Source organism: Acanthopagrus latus, chromosome 23, assembly GCF_904848185.1.
Source record: "Acanthopagrus latus isolate v.2019 chromosome 23, fAcaLat1.1, whole genome shotgun sequence".
Classification (NCBI taxonomy): Eukaryota; Metazoa; Chordata; class Actinopteri; order Spariformes; family Sparidae; genus Acanthopagrus; species Acanthopagrus latus.
The window spans coordinates 11,734,572-11,758,013 of NC_051061.1; the positions used below are offsets into that span (position 1 = coordinate 11,734,572).

At 45.0% G+C, this 23,442-nt stretch overlaps 2 protein-coding genes across 2 annotated transcripts in view; one reads left to right on the plus strand and one right to left on the minus strand.

The window, feature by feature from the left end:
• Positions 1-497: 497 nt before the first annotated feature.
• On the minus strand, positions 498-18,028 carry tecpr1b (tectonin beta-propeller repeat containing 1b). Its single transcript, XM_037088454.1, has 26 exons — positions 16,065-18,028; positions 15,753-15,852; positions 14,197-14,429; positions 13,934-14,116; positions 13,727-13,849; positions 13,505-13,627; positions 12,239-12,413; positions 12,022-12,122; positions 11,835-11,936; positions 9,606-9,733; positions 8,912-9,507; positions 8,589-8,707; positions 8,343-8,498; positions 8,103-8,252; positions 6,681-6,838; positions 6,344-6,471; positions 5,926-6,019; positions 5,729-5,825; positions 5,576-5,655; positions 3,700-3,756; positions 3,449-3,623; positions 3,174-3,309; positions 2,941-3,033; positions 2,742-2,848; positions 2,494-2,613; positions 498-1,723 (listed from the first exon to the last, which is right to left on the minus strand). The coding sequence occupies exons 3-26, from the start codon at positions 14,419-14,421 to the stop codon at positions 1,583-1,585; spliced, it is 3,567 nt and encodes a 1,188-aa protein (XP_036944349.1). The 5' UTR covers positions 14,422-14,429; positions 15,753-15,852; positions 16,065-18,028; the 3' UTR covers positions 498-1,582.
• A 527-nt stretch (positions 18,029-18,555) lies between these two features.
• Positions 18,556-23,442, plus strand: part of bri3 (brain protein I3) — a 7,031-nt gene continuing 2,144 nt past the window's right edge. The window contains exons 1-2 of the mRNA XM_037088456.1: positions 18,556-19,096; positions 20,858-20,966. Coding sequence (XP_036944351.1) covers positions 18,952-19,096; positions 20,858-20,966 — 254 coding nt within the window. The 5' untranslated portion in view covers positions 18,556-18,951. The remainder of the gene's footprint in view (positions 19,097-20,857; positions 20,967-23,442) is intronic.

Genomic DNA, 23,442 nt, shown 5'->3' on the forward strand with positions numbered 1-23,442 from the left:
TGCAGTGAAACCAAACATTTACAGTGCTGTCTGTGGTGCTGAGGTAACAGTGACGCCTTTTTCACTCAGTCTTGACCTTCCGTCAGGTTTGTCACATGATCAAAATGACACGGAGTGTTGTGTGGTCTCAGAAGGGCAAGAGGATCATAGAGACACGTCTGCCTGTACTATTCCCAACATGGCTGCGTATGGATAAATCCATGGCGCTGTCCGTGGTGCTGAAGTAGCAGATCTGTTTGTATCTGATGAGTTTTGTTTTGTATTTACTATGACGTATTCTTAACCATGTACAATAATTACTTGATGCCACACGATAGCAGAGTTGCACTGTGTGGTCTCTGAAGAGCAAGAGGATCATAGAGACACAGCTGCCTGTAGTATTCCTTTAATATTCCTTTCAGTTGCTTTTAAAAGTGGACAAATGTCTGACTTTTGTGTGAACACACTCAAATCTCATAGCCTTCCTCAGTGAATTCAATCAAATAAAAGCGCCCTCCACAAATATCACAATCCATTTATTAAAACAAAAATTGAATTTCTGTCTGTCAGTCCACAAACTGCAAAATCCACTTGTTCCGCGAAGCGACTCAAATGATGTCAGAATGTAAATGAATATTTTTAAACTTTTTATTTCACACTTCAGCGCCCTCGCCAGATGAATGTCCAGTCAGGGGCGACATTCAGGCCCGCCGCACAGTTTCAACAGTCGCAGTCAGATCATGGTCATAGCAGTAATTCGTACGGATATGATGAGGGGAAGACCTTTCCTTATTGCAGGCGGATAGAGAGGTATCATCTGGTAGTGTGACTGAATTTTTCCATATTTTTTTTCTGGGTTTGAAAGAGCATTTTAACTATGGAGAAGAGAGATCTTGGAAAAAGTCCTCCGGTGTTGTGGAGACTTGTAGCGACATGGGGCGAGAAACACTCCATTGCAAACATATAACAGGCCAAAACATATGGAGACACAAAATTCAACAAATGCACAGTAAATAAATAAATAAATAAATAAATAAACAACATGCAAACGTTTGACAGGCAAAAACGAAAAAAAAAAAAGAAACAAGATTCTAGAAACCAAGACAACTTCGGCTACAGTGGGGTTGTTAAAGTTAGTTACCCGAGCCCTTTAATGAAGACCCACCCTCTTAGGTTTTCATGGGATATTCTAGAGAAGAGTCAAAGCTATTGCTAGATCCCCAAAACACCCAGTAGCCAAAGCCTAGAGCAAACACATGCACTCACTTTTACATTTTGATCCCACAAGACATCAAGATCCTTTCTACCTAAATGCTCTTGTGCTCTCTCTTCCTCCTCCGTCGTCACTGCATACCGACATGATTTTTTTTTCCACCTAGGAAATCGTCCCCCGGAGGAATAACATTCATCCATCGATCAAGAGTCAAATCCACCAAAAAAAAAAATACGGTATAAACTCAGTGGTACGATTGTGCATTCCCTTTACATGAAGGGTTAAGGGCCTGTGGGAATGGTCCGAGGAGACAGATGTGGATCCAGGCACAAACAGGGCTGGGGGCAGGGGGGAGGAAGAGGAGGAGGAGGAGGAGAAGATGGGAGGGTGCTACACACCCACAGCGTTCCCGTTGACTTGTGTCGGAGGTCGTGCGGGGAGCGGGCTGCGGGGGGTTCCGGCGGCACCAGGATGAGGGGGGCGAGGAGCCTCTGCGGAGTTGCCCCTCACACTGATGTGCTCCCATCCTCCCTGGAGGGTTACATAGAAGACTTTCAGTACTGCAAATCAAGGCTCTGAGGCATGGATGTTCTCATTTCTCCCCTTGGATTTCCTTGTTTAATTTTGAAAGTGCTCCTTGAACACTTTCGGCGTTTTTTGCTTCTTGATATTGGCTGGTCGTCAGGTGGTGGGTGAAACTTTATATTTGTGAGCAGTTTTTAAAGGTCAAATTTGTAAGAACTGGCCAGTAAACAATATAAACCAGAGGGGGAAACAAAGCTCAACATTCTTCTGACTAGTGGGGAAAATGGGTGTAACAGTATTTCCTTTTTTGACCTTTTTGTGAGTTTATTTTGTTATATACTTAAATACTTAGAAGACAAAGCAGCAAACCCACTGCTAGCTTGTTAGCGTGTTAACCTCAGTAGAGATCACTGCTACAAAACACAGAGACGTCTTTGATATAACAGCAACACTGTTGTTTCTTCATGCTCTTGATTAACTTTTGTCAATTTTTAATTGTTTGAAACTAAAATTCTGGTCATATACAAACAGTCCCTTTAAAAATGTAAGTCTTCATAAGGAACCAATAAGCTCTGGGCTCTTACTTTATAATTATATTTGTTTAGGCTTGATTCAAATTGATTGAATGTCAATGAATGTCAATATTAAAAGCAAATATATTTAAAAAAAGCAGACATAAATGATACTAAGTATGAAGGCAACAGTATGCGACTTTGTTGTATTTTTCCTTCCATGTTTTTGATGCAACCTGAATTATAGGGAGAATGTATACTCACCCCGATGCCGTAGTCCCAGGACTGGCCCTTAGGTTGCATGGGTCCCACTCCCAGCCTGTGGCAGACGGCTCCAGGAGTCTCTGTGGGGAAACCTGGAACTCCGTCTGCTATGGTCCACACCTGAGGAGAACAGCACTGATGTTCACAGTTGGATCCAACAATCTCTCCCGCCACATGTAGATAAAACTCGTCTCTGGTGGCTAAATCCCCGTCCTCGAAACGGAGACGGAGGCTGCAGAAACACTGACCTGGTCCAGTGGGCCCACGGAAACCTTGGTGACGTTGTTAGAGATGAGCTCCCAGGCGGAGCCCTGTGGGTAGCTGGGTGTGAGGCCCTGTCTGTACCACAAGTTACCTACATGAACACAAAAAAGGATTTTATAGGATTTTAAATAATTATTCCCAAGAGCCCTTAGTTTCTATAAAAAGGAAAAACCTGCTACTCACTGTTTTCGTCAACGGCAAAGACGGAGGTCCGGCCAACAGACAGCTGTCTGAGAGTCTGTCGAGGGGGAGACGGGATGTGGTACCAGCATTCACCTGTAGGGGGACAAGAGCGCTGAAGGCCGGGCTCTCATGCATGTACTCAAACAACAAAACCTTCACTGGCCCTTGACAGGAATTTGAACATTTCGACTTAATCTCGCAGATTCGTTGCGAGCATCGCATCTTGAGCTGACCTGCAGGGTTCTGCGGGGAAACAGATCCTCGGTAGAACACAGCTCCATCCTTGGCGATGGCCCACACCTGGTTGGCTCCACCGATAGAGATGGACTTGAAGGGCTGGTCCGTGCCCACGTGTAGCCAGGAGCTGCCCTGTGAGAGAAGAATGTTTGGAGAGAATTATAATCAAATAATTGTTACTGTGATGTAAAAAAAATCTAATATCCTGGAATATTCAGTGGGTCTAAAAATTTGTGGGAAACATCTAAAAGTAAGTAAGTTGCTTTCTCACCGCAGGGTTTTGGGGGCTGACACCCAGACGACACAGGACGTCTCCCTTGTCGCTGAGGGCCCAGACGGGCACCTGCTCCATCCTGCTCTGGGCCAGGCAAGGCATCAGAGAGATGTCAGTCAAAGGGATGGGCGGGACCTGCTGCCACGGACCTCTCAGCGAGATCTTACACTTCCTGTACGCAGGACATGGGATTAATGTGACGCTGAAGAAACCACAGAAATGTGTTAACAGAGCGAGTTTTTAATTACCTCGTCCATCTTCTGCGCCTGACAAAGTCTTTCATGGTTTTGTGGCCGTGAAATGTCCTGTAAAGACGGAAAGTCAGACAAAAAATATATATATATATATATATATATATATATATATATATATATATATATATATATATATATACAGTGGAACCCCAGCTTACGAAGACCCCATTTAACGAAAAATTCAAGTTACGAAGGCACTTAACGGCAATATTTTTGCCCGTGGTACGGCAAAATGCCCGCGTAACGAAATCCCACAAATACAGGAAAATTCACGTTAATTTCAAATTTCCCGCGACTAAAATAAAAAAATTATAAGTTTAAAAAAATGTTTAAAAAATATCATTGCAGTGTACGTACGTACATTAATTAATGTAAATGTAAGTTTTAGTTTTAATGTTTAGAATTAAATTCCATAATGTTATGTACATGTACACGTACGTATGTATGCATGCATACGTATGCTTTCTTCAGCCTCCGCCACCTCCGCCACCACCTCCTCCACCAAGAACTTCGTCTTCAGCCAGCATCGCCTCACTCAAAAGGTACATACCTAATTTATTTTATTGATATTTATTACCATACCTATGGTCATGAACTTTGGGTCATGACCGAAAGAATAAGATCCCGGATACAAGCAGCTGAAATGAGTTTCCTCCGCAGGGTGGCGGGGCGCTCCCTTAGAGATAGGGTGAGGAGCTCGGAGTAGAGCCGCTGCTCCTCCACATCGAGAGGAGCCAGTTGGGGTGGCTCGGGCATCTGTTTCGGATGCCCCCGGGACGCCTTCCACGGGAGGTGTTCCTGGCATGTCCCACTGGGAGGAGACCCCGGGGAAGACCCAGGACACGCTGGAGCGACTATGTCGCCCAGCTGGCCTGGGAACGCCTTGGGATCCTCCCAGAAGAGCTGGAGGAAGTGTCCGGGGTGAGGGAAGTCTGGGTGTCCCTGCTCAGACAGCTGCCCCCGCGACCCGGTAACGGATAAAGCGGTAGAAGATGGATGGATGGATGGATGGATGATATTTATTAATACATTTATCATTTATAAATTATTTTCTTCATTTCAGATTGTATTTTGGAATATTCTTAGTGTTTTTTTCAAATATTAAGTCATATTTGTAGAAGAAATACACGACTGGTAGGGGGCCTGGAACGAATTACGCTATTTATAGGGAAAAAGGTGCTTCGACTTCGACGAAAATTTTGACTTACGAAAGACCCTCTGGTACTAATTCATTTCGTAAATTGGGGTTCCACTGTATATATATATATATATATATATATATATATATATATATATATATATATATATATATATATATATATACTGTTAAATATATATATACTGTTATGGACGGATCAGAGATTCCTCAAGGGCCTTACTTGAACAGAGATTTCCAAAGATCTAGGTCACAGGTGATCAGAAGCTGCTGGGTGCACCTGTGATGTTCTCCCTCAGCTGGCTGCAATCAGTCAGCTGGGAGTTTATAAAAGGTGGTTGCAGTTCCCCTGCTCAGATGCTTGTGTGTTTCAGTGTTTCAGGGAGTCAACACCATCAGTTGGCTCTCTGTGTTTTCTGTTTGGGCTGAAAATCTGGGTTGTGTGTTGAGTTTTTTTTTTTCTTTTGGCCATTTTCTATACATTCTGTTTCCCCCCTTCAGTGTCTCCCACTTCCCCTTTGGTCTTTGGGTCCAACGTGTTTTGTTTGTCATTACTGGGTGGCTGTGGGTTTTACTCCCATCGCCATCTTTTAGACACCAAAGCACCAGCTTGCTTTGACCCTTCTGTGATTTGTGCAGTGCCTTGTTAGTTTCCTGCCCTGCGACACCCTGTCTTTCAGGTTTTGTTTTCTTAGGAAACGTAACAATACGTACACGGGGAAGTCTGCCGCGTACTGCCAGCCTTCCTTGTCCGTCCCTCCAGGGACATTGTAGTCCACAGCCCACTCTGACACCTGAAACACAGTCAGGATTAGCTGCTGGTGAAACGAGACAAGAAATGTGTGTGTTTGACTCGACCCCACCTACCCAGGACCACTGAGGGGAGGGCGGGTGTGTGTTGCCTTTGGTGCACTCCTTCAGTCCGCTCTCGTCACTCCACATGGGGCGGTCTGTAGGAAGTCCTCTGGAGCAAGAATGTTATGTTTTAGGAGCAGCATACACACAAAAGTCGAGATAAACGGCAAGGACTTTATCAAACTTTGTGAACAATGAAATGCTCCTACTTGTCTGTATATCCCGTCATGGGGTTCCACCTTTGATTCTCATACACATGAACGCTCCTGACGTCGGTCTGCTGGTGCATCTGCTCTACATCCTCTGCACGAAACACAAATACAGACACTGATGTAATGCTCGTCAAGAAATAGTATACATTTGTGTGCATACATGTCTCTACAGCTGCGACAGACAGTAAATTCTTGAACCATGCTGAGCACTTGCACACAGACTACAAGCTGTTAGCAAGAAGGTTGATTGATTGACTGATCGATTATTGTTTGATCACTTGTAATAAATACATGACAAACTGGGGGAAAAAGGGAGATTTAAAGGGATTTTAAAAACGATTTTACAAGTCATTGACATCAAGGACATGAAGTGGGAAACATGAGGCTTGATATGTATCCACAGGGGCATGTTTACCCGACGTGGGCTGGGGCCCATAGCGCCCACTGTAGACCCAGGCGGTGCCGTCCCACCCGATGCCCCACACCAGCCCCAGACTGTTAGACTCTACACAGCGCAGGTGACCCGGGACCTGCCGCCAGAACCTGCAGCACCACACAGCGGAAGCACCCAGCGTTAGCCACGTTATCGTCACCACACAGAGACACACTGTCACCATGCAGAGCAGCAGGTTAGCGACACGTTAACTGACAGGAAGCAGAATTAACGTAGCAGATGGGGAAACCAGGTGCAGAGAAAGAGAGGGGTAAAAACAAATGAAACAGGCAGAACTGCTGTTTGGTATCACGCTCACATGAGGTCACAGGCCGGCGTGTGCGCGGTCGCCTCCAAGGAGAAGGAGGGCTCGTGGACCATGACGTCTCCCTTCGAGGTTGTGGACCACAGGGCGTGTCTGGACGGGGGACCTGTGATCCCTCGACACTCGCAGCAGCAATCAGACAACAGGGACAGCTACAGACACAGGACACACCCAGAAACAGCAGGGAGGAGATCAGCAGCGAGCCCCAGCGAGTACATATAATGTGAAAGATGGAAACTAAAACAAGACAGCAGATCAGTGGGGTAAACAGGATGTTTGTCTGAATACCTGTGTCCAGTAGGTGGCGCTATGGATATGACACAGTACTGATGCATGGAGGTAGGGCGACATCGTTTACATGTGTGATGAATTTGGCGTACATGGGAAATTGTATGTTGAAGTTATAAGGACTTGATGCTTTATGGTGAAGAATGAAAATGGACCGTGCCATGACACCCACCATGTTTGATGTAGGCGAAAGCTTTTGATTACTTTTCATGTTCAAGGTCTGAGGATGACAGTGAGTGAATTGGAAGTCTGTGGTGTTCAATCTGTAGGAGGAGTTCGTTAAAGTGCGAGGCATGGAAATTGATCAAAATGGGGGTGAAATGGGAACTTTGAATCAAAATGGGCGACTTCCTGTTGAAGTGACAGTTTGGTACCTTCAATGTTTTTGTGTGTCTGGTGATGATACATATGCATACTGAATGTCATTCATGTATGTGCATGTACGAGGCAAAGCCTGGATTTTTAATATTCCAGAGGGCGCTTTAGAGTCCCCTAGAAAAGTCTCTCGTAAGCTATCGTCAAGAGGGCATTGGCAATGATTGTACCAAGTTTCGTGTCAATCCGACCAATCAATGTGGTGATATAAAATAGTTCAATTTAAAGAGCACCACCTTGTGGTAATCGACCAAAATTTTGCAGAGAGCCTCAGAGGCTCATGGGGAAGTAGAAACCTGAATTTGATGTCATTTGGACAGATCAGTGTGGAGATATCCAACACTTCCTGTTTGGAACGAAATCTGCAGGAAGTTATTATCTAATAACTTGAGTATTGTTTGAAATATGAAAATTCTTTTAATAACTTTTGTCAGGAGAGTCTACAGATGCTGTGTGCAAAGTTTCATGCTAACTTGTGAAAATGCCTGGGAGGAGTTTGAAAAAGACACATTTCGTGAATTTGCGGGAAAAAAAAAAAATGGAGGCGAAAATGGGAGTGGGCTATACCATGAAATTCGGCACAATTCACTGAACGCGCAGATACAATGTTTTTGAATGGGCAATAAAGTACATGGCATTTTGCAAAATGGTCACTACAAAAACAATAGGGACCTCACAGGTCGAGACCTGCTCGGGCCCTAAAAACAAAACATTTTCTAAACTACGAAAGCATTCTCTGTATTTCCTTGTTACCCATTCGTTCATGTCCCTCTCGGTTTGAGCTGCCAACACCAGAGGCCACCTCTGTTTGATCCTTTGAGATGTGTACACAGCAAAGGCATAGTGGCTGTCCCTGAGCACCGGAACCAGTGCCGTCACCTCATTTATAAACACATGGAGGTACTGCAAAATAAACAAAACACACGAGAAAGTCTTACTCATAGTGCTGCTCGGAAGAATTTTACCCAAGCGTGGCATGACAGCTAAACCAACCTTCTTCTCATCGTACTGTGTATAGTAGACGAAGAAGATGCTGTCCTTCCTGCCGTCGGACTTGGTGGACTGCTCGAGAGCGACGCCCACGTCCACCCAGCGCTGAGGCCTCCAGTCCCTCCACCAGCGCAGCGCACCTTTACGCACCCACACTGACTGCAGGGATCGACCACATGCATGCACAAACATTTAGAAAAGGACTCGTCCAGTCTTTGATTATTTACCGAGAAATGAAGCGAGTCTTACGTTGCTTCTCTCCAGAGGTTTCCTGCTGATCTCCTCTCTGTGCTCCTGCTGCTGCTGCTGCTGTTCGCTCCAGGCTGCTGACTGAACTGGAGTCAACGACAGGGAGCTGGTGAGAGGACCTGACAGAGACACGTACAAACGACACATTTAGACGGACGACCATAGAGATGACACGCAAAGTATATCTCTATACATGTAAAAACCCACAGAGACACACGGGGTACAACGTTCAACACAGACACACATAGAAACTGACAATCAACTCAAATCGACTGATTTTAGTACATTGACAATTAAGTGTATAAGTCTGAAGATCCATGTACCTGTGGGACTGAGCCAGCTGATCTGGGAACTGGCATCCACGTCGCAGCCCCCGCCAGAGATCCAGGTCCACACCGGCCCGTCCTCCTCTCCGACGCCCTGAGAGGTCTCCAGAGAGTAAGTGGCAGCGCTGCTTCCATCGCCCAGCGAGAGCCCCGCTGCCCGGGCGCTCCGAGCTGCTTCCGCCCCCTCCAGGTCCACGTTCATCCAGGGGACATCATGTCCTTCAGCCACAGGCGTCGGGAGCACGGGGGCTGGGGATGGCTCCTCGCCTTCTTCCTGCGGCACCTCTGTGATGGACGACTGGGTGGTGGATGTTCTGTCGCGGTCCGACACCAGGCTGTTGATAAAGCTGTCGCTGGCAGGGATGAAGGCTTTGGGGGCGTCCTGCTGGGAGGCTGAGGATGCGTCCTCCGTTTTCAGGGGAGGTGTGGGTGAGTCGGCTCCCCCTAAAGGGACCACAGAAGGCGCTTCTGCCTCTAGGACCGGGGTGTCATTGCCGCTAGTTTTTGCTTCAGGAGGACCTAACTCGGAGTCTGAGTCGGTGCAGCTCAGAACTGAAGCCTCGGTCATCTGGCCACTGAGCTCGCATTCTTTCCTACAAATCAAACACACAATGAAAGGAAAAAAAGTTATATAAACAAGTTGGTGTCATGACAAGAATAAGGAGGATTTAACTTGATCACTCATACAGACCTGGGTGGATTAACATTTTTACTGTTGCCCCACTGGGCAGAAACGGGGATCCAGCCATTTCCGCTCGGTTCAGACGGGGTCACGCCCATTCTGAAATACAGGCCGCGGTCCTCGCCGACTGCCCACACCTGACAGATAAAGAGAAGAAAACGATGTACAGCGATAATGGTGAAAAATGACGACCACAGACACACACATACCTGCTGTGACATTAACACTGTTTGAAGCTACAAAGGTGGCAGGCTCCGCCAAATATCAACATCAAGTAAAACAGTATGAAATTTCACGTCTAACATCTGGAAAAACCCTGTCAAGTTGAAACCATAAAAACTGGAAATTCTGCACCAGGAAATATTCCATTAGGTTAAAACGGCCTGGGACAACAGTCTTGTGTTGACATGCTCCTCTGCCTAGAGAAATGCTCAGCCTGCCTCAGATATCGTGCTTTTAAACGGGACTTTTGGGACCTTCAGAGCGGATGCAGACACATGGTGTTTGGTGCCTGCTCAGGCCTCTGAGAGCTGACCAATCACAGCAGAGGAGGGTCTTAAAGCTACAGTGATCATGACGGCGCATTCAGACAGAAGGTGAACAGAGGTGCTGCAGCACGGCACTGTATGAGAAACATGATGTGGTTTTCGAACCTTAACACATGTAAACATTTTCCCAAATATCTGCCAAAATAAAAGCATGAACCTGAAAATTTACATAATATATGGACTTTTGATAGATTCACTTAATAATCACAGGGAAGAAATTCAGCACCAATATAAACAGACTTATAGGATTAATGTGGCAGAATCCTAACAAATGTCAACCAAAATAAAACTTGTGTTTGCTCTTCAATGACGTATCAGAGGCAGTAGTAGGACACAGACGACTGTTACTTTATAAGGCCATATACTGTAACACTGGCGCCCACCACCTCACACAAGCCATATCCATAATTACAGCCCTGAAATATGAAATATGGGATATGATGACGACGCCTTGGCCAGCTTCTAATTAGGGAGTCTCCCATATGTCAGGCCAGTGGGGATATAGTCTTGGGATATATAAGGCTGGGCCTGAGGTGCTACTGCTGGGACATTGGCTGGAACGGCAGCCTGTGCTCGTGTTACAGGGCACCAAGCGGGGCTAAGAGGTAGAGGAACTGGGGGGAGCAGGTGGGAGGTGAGAGACAGAAGGGGAGGAGGGTGTGAGATGTGGGTTTGCAGTGCTAGCAAAGTCCTCAGCAGTGAGATACAGAGCGAAGACTCCCTGCCCCTGACCCCGGGCCTGATCTGGCTCGTCTTGAAACCAGATCCAGAGGCGAGGGTAGAGTGAATCGGTCAGAGGGGAGGCAGCTTGAGAGCAGAAGCTCGCTGTGGTGGAAGCAGGCTATAGTAAGGATTCAAAAAGGACTGGAGTGTGAAGATTTAGTTATATTTTTTTTATGTTCACTGTGTCTAAAAGTAGACACACTAGACTGTAGAAATACTCTGTTACAAGTTACAAGTAATGGACTCAGGACTAAGTTAAAGCGAATATAAAGCTGATTACAGTTTATAATATAATTGTTTTGTAACTAGTTCTCTTACTCATACAATCGAAGACACTGATCTGAAGATCAATTATATGAGGCTCTTCTATAGATTTCTATAATTTCAATAAATAAGACATTTAGCAAATCTGGGTCAACTTGAATCTAAACCCATTCCAGTTCAAGCACCACCCATTCCGAGTACAGACACTGATACAAATAATGGTGTACTCAGTCGTCCCTATAAAGAAGTAACTATAAACTATAGCTGTCATTGAAATGATTTGAAGGATTAAAGTGCAATATTTAATGGGGCAGAATTAGAAAGTGATATGGAAATACTCGTACTTAAAGGAGTATTTCACTGCTGGGAGCACGGCCCTTTCAAACTTTTCAAACAGTCGATGCAGAGGAAAGCCTGAAATTTTCTCTGAATTTGGTGCTACATGACCAGACAAGACGGAGAAATGAGGGCTGTGGTGTTTGCTTTGGGAGAAAATCTAGAGCAACCAGAATGCACTGCAACCGCTCAGGACCAATAAATACTCCTGCTGATGGGTGGCGTACTGCGAGCTGGACGGATTTGTCCAGCTGCGTACAATACCAACACTGTAATGACAGAAAGCTGGCTGTAATAATCCAGACTTCCTGTTTAGGTACAGGTCCTAAATAACCAGATCAGTGTGTGAACACTATGAACTATTAACCTGGTCATTGAGTCCAACATCCACCATCATCATCTCCCCTCCGATGCTGATCCAGCCGGAGCCACAGGGGTTGTGGGAGTTCACGCCACGTCTGAACCACACCTTGAAACACATAAAACACACAGACACAGATATGTAAGAGCAGCAGCTAGTCAGAGTTTGATACATGTAAGGAGCTGAGGCTCACCTTGTAGTCTTTAGTGACCACCCAGACCACACTGACTCCGACTGATACATGCAGAGCTTCAACCTCCTTCACTGGTGACTCCACCTCCACCCACGATGTGCCTGAAGGAAAAAAGAAAATGCTGTTTGGTCAAGATATCCCTGTCACTGTGATGGGTGTATTTCGTAAAATAACCAGTAAGTTTTGGGGGTGAACGTGATCTATAATATATTCTGACCAGTCGGGCTGTCCAGGCTGAGGCCAGTGCGGACCATCAGGTTACCGTCCCACAGCAAAACCCACAGCAGGTCCCCGGGGCCGGCCGACAACTGAGCCACCTCCTTGGGGACTTCTACTTCCTCCCAGGTGGTGCCTTCTGGGACCCGAGGGTGGATGCCCTCCCTGAACCACACCTGCAGGGTTAAGATGAAGTCATGAGATTGGATCGGCTGGGATAGAACAATACATCTTCAATACTATGTACTGAATGTATATAAATCATTAAGCATGTTATTCCAAATATAACCTCAGCTGTGTTCATAAAAGACTTGGATGCATCAAGTCGAATGGGTCTGAAACCCCTCAAGTAGACATTACGTGAGCTCGTGCTGCCCTCTGGTGGCCAAAAAAGTGAACTGGACTTACAGCAGGGCAGCAGACTGTTGCTCCAGTATCTGACTGAGCCACGTCTGCAACAGTTCATCTAATAAAATTCAAACCATTGCTTTAAGTCAGCAAGCTTGCCTGGGACACATTGGCCTGTGTACCAGGTTAATATGTATAGAGGCGGTCAAGAGGGAAGACACACTCCACTTATACAACAAAAGCAACATATATTCAGTGCTATGCCTTTTTTTTATATAACATTTACAATGCTATTTTTTTATTTAATTATTTTCAAGGAAATCACCATATGTTTAAAGGGACAGTTCATCCAAAAATCAAAAATACTATTAATTACAAGTTTTGGAGACGTCTGCCTTCTCTTGAATATAACGGGACCAGATGGCACTTTAAATAAACTCAACAGCAGCGTCTCTTTCCAGAAATCACGACCTGGTTACTCAAGAATATCCACAGAGCTAGTTGTGAGCTGTTGTTGTGAGCTGTTTCATGTAGGAACTTTTTTTTTCTTTCCGTATCACCTCACAGAAGGAAGGCTGAATCTGTTCTTGGATGAGAGGCCTGTTCTCGCGACTGCGTGGGATGTAAACATTATTAGCATCCTCCTCAGCCGAGCTGTATTGTTAGCTAGCTTAGCTACCTCGCCCCTCATCCGTGAGTAGATGCATGCCTCCTTCTGTGTGGTGATAACAGGAAAGAAAATAGTCCTTCTGTTGAGCAAACCAAGCTGAGAGACGCCTAGTTTTCATCATATTAGAGAGAAGGCAGACATCTTGGCAACTCACACCAAAACAATCCAGATGGAGAAATGGCACGACAGGTACGAGGAATGATATCTGTGTTCGATTTTCTGGCATAAAACGGCTGTCACGTGACTCACCTGTCCTTGCTGTGACACGCCCCAGAGGTAGGGATACCTTCCAGACTGGTCACTCATCTCCCAGCCACCACAGCTGATGTCACAGAGCGGCAGCGGCGGCTTCCTGGGACTGTCCAGAGGGATCTGCAGAGAGACAGAGACTTTGACCTGCATCTTCAGAGCTCAACCTCTCCACACTGATGGAAACGAGAGAGTGCAGAGTAAAAAGGAGAGCGTACGAACCCTGGCCCAGGTGCCTTGTGCTATGTATCTCCTGTAGCGGATCCACCGCCGCCGACGAACACAAGAGTTCCACTTCTTGTCTGGGGAGAAGTTGGCTGGGAAATCGACCGCATACTCCCAGCCCTATGAGAAGACATCATCATAAAAATTAGAAAGCAAAAGCAAAAAATGAATAAGTGAAAGGACTGCATGTTTGTGTTTCTTTACCCCGGTCTGGCTGGGTTCTCCTCCACAGCTCTGATCCACATACCAGTCCCCCTCCCACTCCCAGCTGTGGGAGGGCAGCTCGAAGCTGTGGAGCGGTTGCGGATTCATCCCGGTCACGTCGCTCCACGGCCAGCGGTCGGTGGGCAGCAGCGTGTCGGTGAAGCTGTCCACTGGGTTCCACCTCTGAAAACACACACATACAGAGCACTTGATCACTGACGACAGGCAGCGTCTACATGGCGAGTGCTTGGACTTAGGCCGACCTGGTTCTCGTAGGTCTCCTCCCTGTAGCGGATGGGGGTCTCGCTGGGCATCATGTTGAGGTAAACGCGGTGGTCGCAGCCGATGCCCCAGCAGCGGCCCTTCCCCGCAGAGACGCGCTTCAGCTCCAGCAGCAGGTCGTCCGCACGCTCCCACCGCTGGCCAGCTGTGGACAGGCTGTACACCCGGCCGTACACATCCACGGCCCACAGCAGCGTGATGGGCATGATGGCCCCTGAGCAGAGACAGAGACACCGCTCAGCTTTCCACACTGTCTAGTTTTCACTTTATGACTCTGTGTGCTTCGGCTTTATTGATATCCTGAGGAGTTATGACCATGGGGAAGGGCTACATTTGCATTTAGATTCATTCTTTAACATTTATTCCCCCTCTCTGGTAGCTTGGATCACCTTAATAAGAAAATAAGACTTGAGGCATATGAGAAATACGTGCTAGGATATGTCATATTATACATACTTTGTTGAATTGTATTGTTTTATTATATATTAATAGGGGCTGCACGATTAACCAGAATGGTAAAAATGGTCTACTGCAACATCCAAATCACTGAAGCTGACATGTTTTTATGAACATATAACACGCTGTGGTGCCAGATGTAAGCAAACATGACAGACCTCCACAAATGTCACATTACAGTGACTTTAATAGTTTTTTAGACCAAACTGTTTGCACACCTTTAGGATCAACAGAAAGAAAAAAAAGAAATGCACACTGTCCATCTCAGTCCCAATTCAGAAGGAAATCATAAGAGACATACAGTTTTTATAGCCTACATATTTGTATCTGGTCTAATTCACAAGAGTTTTCAGTTAGTAGCTTGACTTTATTGCTCCAGGTGTTATTCATAGTCTGAGTGATGTCTGTCTGAACAAATGATCTCAATCAATACAACAGACCCAGAAATATCACCATTTATTCTTCCACACAATCTTCTTCCTTTTTAAAACCTGGAACCTACATTACCCACAGTGCAATTAAGCCACTGAGTGACATTACTGAGGTGCAAATGATCAGATAACACGCAGGTCCCTCTGGAGAAACAAAAGGCTTTATACATTTTTTTTTTCCACACATGCGTTACTTTCAAGTGACTATTCCTCAAGTGACCATCACAGCGTGGCCATGCTGTTTTATTTTGAAATGGATGACCGGAAGTCTTGCTGTCGCTCTCACCGCGTGACTTGTCACTTGCTTTATCGACTGATACTAATCCGCTACGATATTGACTGTCACTGTGCCACACACCCACAGGCCTTCACCCCGTCTTCTTTAAACAAACGGACGGTAACGTCATATATTCAGCAGCTTGAACTTTATTCTCCAAATTCAAACAGACGGAAATGGTGCGTTTAAAGACACAGAAATAAAACTTGGAGCAAATAAAGCCCATCACGTTACATAGTTTCTGACAGAATGCATTTACATGGACTAAACTTAATGTTTGCTATTTGTTGCACTGTAGCTTTTTCCGCACACACACACACTCAGAGGCCTGCAGTAAATCCAGGGTGAAGACACACCAACAGCAGCAGCCTACCTGAATATTGCTATCCGATCCGCGGTTGTCAAGGGAATATCAACAGACGCGTCATGACATCAGGTGCAACAGCCGATACCTGCCGTCTCCGAGGCCCATGCTAGGACACATTCAACATGTTTAGATGACAGCAGGAGGAGGGAGAGGAGGAGGAGGAGGTGGAGGAGGACTGAGAAAACACGCTCTGCATCGTAATAACACAGACAGCTGATATGGATGCCGCAAAGTCGCCTATAATCTGTTTACAGGTCGGGGCTGCAGTCAGCGGCCACACACACACCCTCTCTCACACACACCGGCTGTTGTACTTACACCTGAGGCCGTGTCGTGAACAACACCTCCGCCGTGGAGAACAGGACTCATTCGTGGTGTTTTAATTCACATAGTGGAGCGCAGGAATTGCTCCGTCCGACTCCCGGATCCACAACAGGAAGTGGATGAAAGTGGCGCTCCCATTGGTCGAAGCTCTGGGACCTCACTCTCCCATTGGTGGAGCGCAGGAGTCCCTCTGTGTTTCTCTCTTTTTTTTTCCTTTTTCTTTCCGACGCCTCGGCTGATTGACGCGCATATTTCAATAATTCATTCAGCGCCAGATGAATTATTGAAGGGTAAGGTTTGGTTTTACGTGTCTGGATACAGTATATTTAATGCAGAGACAAGCTGGGAGGATGGAAACAGTGGAGCGGTGCGGGAAAAAAAACAACAAAAACTTATTCATGGTCAATTTACCTCAGAAACGTTTATGTTAGGTGGGGAGATGATATTATGCTGCCTCACGGGATGAACCTCTGTGTTGTCCAGGGCTGCTCAGGGTTAAAACAGGAAGCTAGACATGATCCACCTGAGCTGCAGGTTTTCATTGCAGCACATCGCTGACCTCATCTTGTATAAGTGTTGATCGGGAGGCAGGAGTTGGTTTAAGTAGCAGCAACAACTATGTTATACAAGTAGTAAATAATTGTATAACATAGTTAACTGAGTACAAGTAGTAACTAATAAAATAAGCAGTATGTAGGTTTGGACAAGAAATTCGAGTTTGGAATGTAATATATACTGTATGAGGTAATAATACAAACTCAGAAATAATGTATTTTTTTTCCTTAAGTGAATAAACAAGCTGTTTTAGAGAAAAATAAGGTCCCCAGAACATCGTTTGAGGCTAGAAAGGTGGCAGGGTCCCCCACATATAAAAAAAAAAAAAGTGAAACAGCATATGACTGTGTTGTACTTTAAAGTTAGTTTGTTTATTCAATCCTGAATACAAAAAGTGTTTGTTTATTTAGTTTGTTTCGGCATAAAACAGATCTTTCTAGTCTGATCAAAATGTATTCATAATGAGAATAAACACATCACAAGCATCACTGTGTTATTGTCATTATCTGCTATGCTTCTGTACTTTATATGGAGTTAACGTGCAGCTCAGTGGAGTAACAGTCCAACTTTGGGTTGGAGTCCCCTGCAAAGAGTCACAAGATAAATCTGGGAGGTCAATTTGTATCCATAGTTTTGACTTTTCTTTTAACTTATTTGTGAAATTTGGTTGTAAACATACAAGAAATTTCACACTAGATTTTTTTTTTTTGGCCAAATACACATACAGCTAAGAACCAGGACAACAAAGGGGAATAAGGTTACTTTATATAATGTTGTATATTTTATATGCATAGACATCTGAAACATGATAGGATGCCCTGACCAGACACTGCTGCATCTGAAAAGAAGGGAGACCACCAGGTTTAAATACCCAACAAAATAAATGAAGACAAGTAAAAGCAATTCCCCCAGAAATATGTTGCAGTAAAAATAGCATAAAATGAAAAGTTAAGTACCAGTGCCTCAAAATTGCCCCCACTATAGCCTTGTTGTGATATAGAAGACTTGACTTAAGATACTGAAGACAAAACCCCTCTTAAAAGGTGCAACATCTCAGTTGAAAACTTTAGAAAATTAACATACATTTTCAGCAGCAAGTTAAGACATGACAGCTACGACATTGCACCACCAGCATGTTGTGTTGCAGAGATATTTACTGGTGTGAGCATGCTAATCAATCTGTCCCCAATGCTGCTGTATAAGTAACGTAAACACTAACACATCCTGAGCTTCCAGTCTGAACCGCTAGCTGTAAAATGTATTAGCAGTTAATGGTTATTTGCTTTGAGACCAGGTCCGACAGGTGGCTACTTCTGACTTGTTGCACCTTAAAATAAATAATAAGTCAGGTTTTAATATCTTTTAAGAGCTTCAAAGTGTCACAGGTTTACATTGTTATGTATGTTTTCTCATCAATTTATGACCTGAAATACCCTAAAATATTGAAGTAAGATGCCCCTTTAAAGTGTTTAATAGATTTTGTGTTTTGATTTTTGGAAAATCCTGTTTATCCTTCAAAAAACCTGCTGCAAACCTCTCCTCTGATTAAATCCAAGGACGTGAGATCAATATTATGCAACATCAAGGGAGGCCCACTCATAATCAGGACAGCAATTATGTAAGTTACTGTAAGAGTAAAGCATTTAATGAGAGGCTCTATGAGCCATAAGTCATACTTGGTCTCACAAATAACATGATAATCTCATACGTGCACCACCTGAGAAGCAGCACGGACATACAGTGACTGCACCATGTACACAGGCCTGTCATTATAATAGGCGGTGTGCTCTGAGGTGGAGCAGCTGGCTCTGCAGTGCTCAGCCTGCAGCCTTTTATTATCGTGAGCTGTCGCTTTAAGAAGACTGTGAGTGCGCAGAGGCGCTACAGCAGCTCATCACATGACTCCTCTCTTGTGACAATCCAGACAGAAAGGAAAAGCCTCTCTGACTTCCAGCTGAGTTACAAGGTGCTGCGATGACAGACGACTGTTGTTTTGGTGCCACAGGACCAAGCGAGCGAAGGGAAATGGAGTTAAGTTAACCATTACCAGACTGAATCGGCCTCGTTCCTGTCTCTGAAGCGGACGCTCGGGGGGAAAAGATTTGGGGTTGTTGCGCCGATGGGGACAAAGTTGGCGCATGGAGAGGGACGAAGTTTCATTTTGGCGCAGCGTCTTTTCTTTGTTTTCTTTGTTTTTGTCGCCACTGCGCGTCAGTGAACGTCGCACGGCTCTTCGTGAGTAGCCGGAGTTGAGTTCAGAGCCTCTCTGCTGGTGACTTTACCAAGTTAAAAGCGGACAAGTTGAGGACGCATTACGTCGGCTGAGATGGTGGACAGCAAACCTCTGCTTCAGGACAGACCTCCCGCCTACAACGCCGTCCCGGGGGCTTACGAGTACGGCCCGCAGCAGAACAGCTATGGAGCCATCCCCCCGCCGGCCCCGCCGCCATACCCGTACCCCGACGCCCAAGGCAAGTATCCCCGCTCGTGTCACACGGTCCCCGCACGGTGAGCAGAAAAGTACCCAGACAGGAAGAGAGGGCTCACCTCCCATCACTTCCGTTTTCGTTTAAACACCAAATGTCGACTTGTTTCGGCTTTTCTTATCGCCATTAACTGTCAGGGTAGAGTTTAATCCACCGTCTCTGAGACGTAAAGTTACAAAACCCGTCGAATAGCCATTAGATGGCTTATCAGGTGCTCCAGTGTGGCGCATGCGCAGTAGGACAATAGCGATGTGTTATTTATACTTGAATAAATTTGATAACACGCTGTTTTTCTTTTAGGCGGTTAACCACGAAGGCTCACATTACAGCAACACACAGTTTAAGTGTGATGTTTACAGGCAATCAGTCAAAGAGTTTTGTTTTGTTTTGTTTTTAATTATTTTTTTATTTGAGGCAACAGAATATGAAATGTGTTGAAGTTTCCTCACACTGCAGGGAGCTCTGCACCACCAGCACAGCACATGTACTGACACAGTGTGTGTGTGTGTGTGTGTGTGTGTGTGTGTGTGTGTGTGTGTGTGTGTGTGTGTTATGTGAAGGAGGCATGCATCATCGTGACTGCGATTGTATAAAAGCAGCAATGGTTTCAATTCACAATTATTTTCACTATCGGCTCATTTTCTTGATTAATTGATTAGTTGCTTGTGCCATAAAATGTCAGAAAAGGGCAAAATATGGTGATAATATTCCCCCCCAAAGGCCAAGATGACGTCCTTAAATGTCTTGATCTCCCCAAAACCCCCCAAAAGTCTATAAAGGATTAGCCAATTGTCAAAATAGGACTATATATCATATCATTTAATAGTAACCTATTAACAGATAAGTTGGCTAACCTTTACAGCTCTGCTACAGCGAGGAAGTTATGCAGTCATCCTAAAACCAGGTGTCATTTCTTCCAGTTACTTGTAATTTCCTATGTGCTCATCATGTGCCTCTGGTGTTCTCTCGAGGTGAACAGTCTGTTGCTGCAACTCAAAGGGATCGTTGTTATGGAACCGTGTGGGTTTTACTGCATGTACAGCTACTGCGTGTTGATTTTTAGTCCGTCTTCGCAGGGCAGCTTATCGGACAAAAGGTGTTCGTAAACATTTCTGAGAAGTTCAGTATCAAAGTTCAGTGTGTCACCACGGGATGATCACCGCCCACACACACACACACACACACACACAGGTGGTTGGAAAAGAAATCAATATGCCCTGAGAGTGAAATGGACCAGCTAGTCCTCCAACAAACAATGTACACAGTGATCAGCTCCGATTTGGTGTGACCTGTCTTTGACTGCAGAAACCTGAATTAAAGATGCGTCCAGAGCTGTGTTTTGTCACGGAAACATGTGACTGACCTTTTGAACTTTCCCTGTGATTATACATCGGTATCACTGCCCCCGTAAATCTGCGTATACACGCAGAGTACATCACCACAAAGATTGTTGCTCTCTTACGTGACATTTGATTGTTCAAACGTATTTTCTTACCAATAGATCAATTGCATAGAACTTCAAACCGGACTGAAGCTTGTACACCGACATGTATAACCTGCAGTGTCACTTCCTTTTATTTTCCTGGTGTTTATGAACTTATTGACTTGGGTTTTATTACTTAAGTGCTCTCTGGCTGTGTCACAGTGCTGGGTGTGTGTGCATGTGTCACTTGTTCAAATCAAAAAAAGGTCATGGTCACATCATGTGAATATAACATGCGTACCACCTCCCTCTGTCAACCACAGGGTACCCATCAGCCCAGATGGCCCCCGCTGTAGCCCAGCAGCCCTATGCTGGGACCTACACCATCATCCAGCCCTCTGTAGTGGTGGTGGGGGGCTGCCCTGCCTGCAGGTGAGAGCACACACACACACACACACACACACACACACACACACACACACACACACACACACACACACAGTTTTTCGTTACTTAATACCTCAGAAATATAAAAATGTGCTCAAAGAGTAGCTGCACGGTTTTCAGAAACAAACTTAAGAAGTGCTCGTTGTTTCAAAAATATTTCTCTTTTCTTGATGTGCATAACTCACCCCTGTATATTGCTGTGTGTATCATGTAGATGACGGAGGGCTGATATGATCATATGATGTCCAAGTGTCCCAGATAGACCAGAACACTTGATTCAGAGTTCATACATAAAGAGGGAAGAAGGATATACTGTAGGCACAAACACTTTCTCGATCCGCACGAGGTTAAACCGTGACTAAGCTGGTTCCTGACCACAGTTCCTTCGGAGGCAGAAATCGTCACATCCGTGTGTGTGTGTGTGTGTGTGTGTGTGTGTGTGTGTGTGTGTGTGTTTTTGTCCTTCCTGCGTGCCTGTTGTCAGGCCAACAGCCTGACCCGGTGTCGAGCGGATGTGACTTTCAGTTTTCAGACGACATGCATGTGCGTTTCACTGTGCTTGAGTCAACACCCTGTCAGTCAGATGATTTTTCAGCCTGTAAACATGTGACCGGTGGGGGAGCCGGTCAGGTCACGAGTCACAGGAACACCAGATGGAAATCACACGTGCTCCCATTGGCTGGTTGAATTTAAATAGTGGAATATACTGTAAGTGTACTGGAGGAGCTGAAGGAATGTGGTTGTGTAGCTTTTGAACACACGGCAGTTCAGCAGGATTTTTTTATTGTCACAAAGTGTGTTACTCTTTATATTTCAACTGAAAGGACGATAACAAGCTCTAATTGGATTGCACTTTACACTGAAAAATTTCAACTCAGTGCCTTATAACAAAGAAATGACGTGCTTGACACACAAGACAGAATGGATATAGAAACAGGCACACAGTGGCATAATCCATGTACAGTTAAGATGCAGAACTGTTATCGGAACCTGGTTACATATGTGGTTATTTATGTTCTTGCTAAGTAATCATCATTACTGGCAGCCTCCGAAACGTACTGTGTTACAAAATTGCAAAGTTGCCGAAAAAGAGGAACACCGCTGTCTTCTAAAGGTCGACTGTGAGCTCGGGTGGTTTCTGGCTGCACAGTGACACGGCTGTTAAATGAATGTACCTTGTGTGTCTTTGTTTGGCGTTATCACACACACATCTTATCATCTCAGAGGACCGTGTACATGATGTTGACTATTTGCAACCACATTTGCATTTGCAACCTCAGTATTGCCTGTCGTGTTCAACGCAGCCACAGAGTCCATCTTTATTATGACTTCATGGTTCGTTTGTTGATCGGCATCTTCTCTCTGCTCGACCCTGAAGGTGGAGTCACACTGAGGTCATGCTCAGGATCACACCGCTGTAAATTCAGTCTTTTTTTTCCACAGACTTTGATTATACTGGACAAACTTAATATAGCCATGTTTTCACTGGTTGTTTTTTTTTTTTTACGTAGACACCGTATACTTCAGTCAGGTTTTGCTGTTGAGCTCCTGAAATGTTTAGTGGATTACGCAATGTGGCATGGGTTGAACATCCCCTTTTTAAAAATGACAGTAACACTTTGTATCACAATAGTTTCTGGGACAGTCCGATAAAGTTATCGTGTCCGTCCTACCCTATGTTACTACATTCACTCCCCTCTGACATGCTGCTCCCTGACACCAACAAACAGTATGTTGTGGCCACAGTGCGTAAAATGTGAAGGATTTGCATCAAGGCCGTGTTTTCTGGCTCAATAAAAGCCTCGGCTCCCAGCAGCCGTGCACAAACAAGCTGTGCAAATACAAACACTTGTGACTGGTGCCACGGCAGACCGAACACTGTTAACTCGCAGTTACCATATGAGCACGCAGTGTTTGTGGAGCCAGAGAAATCTTAAAGGGGATTTACACCCAGTTCATCACCGCAGCACAATTTAATGTTATCAGTGTCATTAAGGCCTATTAATGAAGATTATTTCCATTTAATCTAACCCCCCCCCAAAAAATCCACAGCTATGCGACACTAATAGCATTAGCAGTAAATGCTCTCCATTTCCCATCTCCTCAGGATCTGGGTTGATACGTGTTGTTTGTTAATTCCTCCTCGAGGCCTCTGGCAGATTTAGTGGCTGCGCTGGTCGTCGTGGTGCAGTCATGAGACCACGGGTAGCACTTTGTTCACCATGACTCTGGATTAAAGCTGCTGCTGCTGCGAGACGCGACCTCAAGATTGTGCTTTCTCCACCGAGACGTTAGCAACCCTTGAAATATACTCACAAATATACATTAAATATAGTGTCAAAGGTTAGACGTTTTTTATAAATAGATGATTTTATAAACAGTCAAACAGTCTTTTGTTTCTTCTAACTTGGAAAGAAAAAAGAAAATGATTATAGTGTTGAATGATTTTTGTTCATTCTGC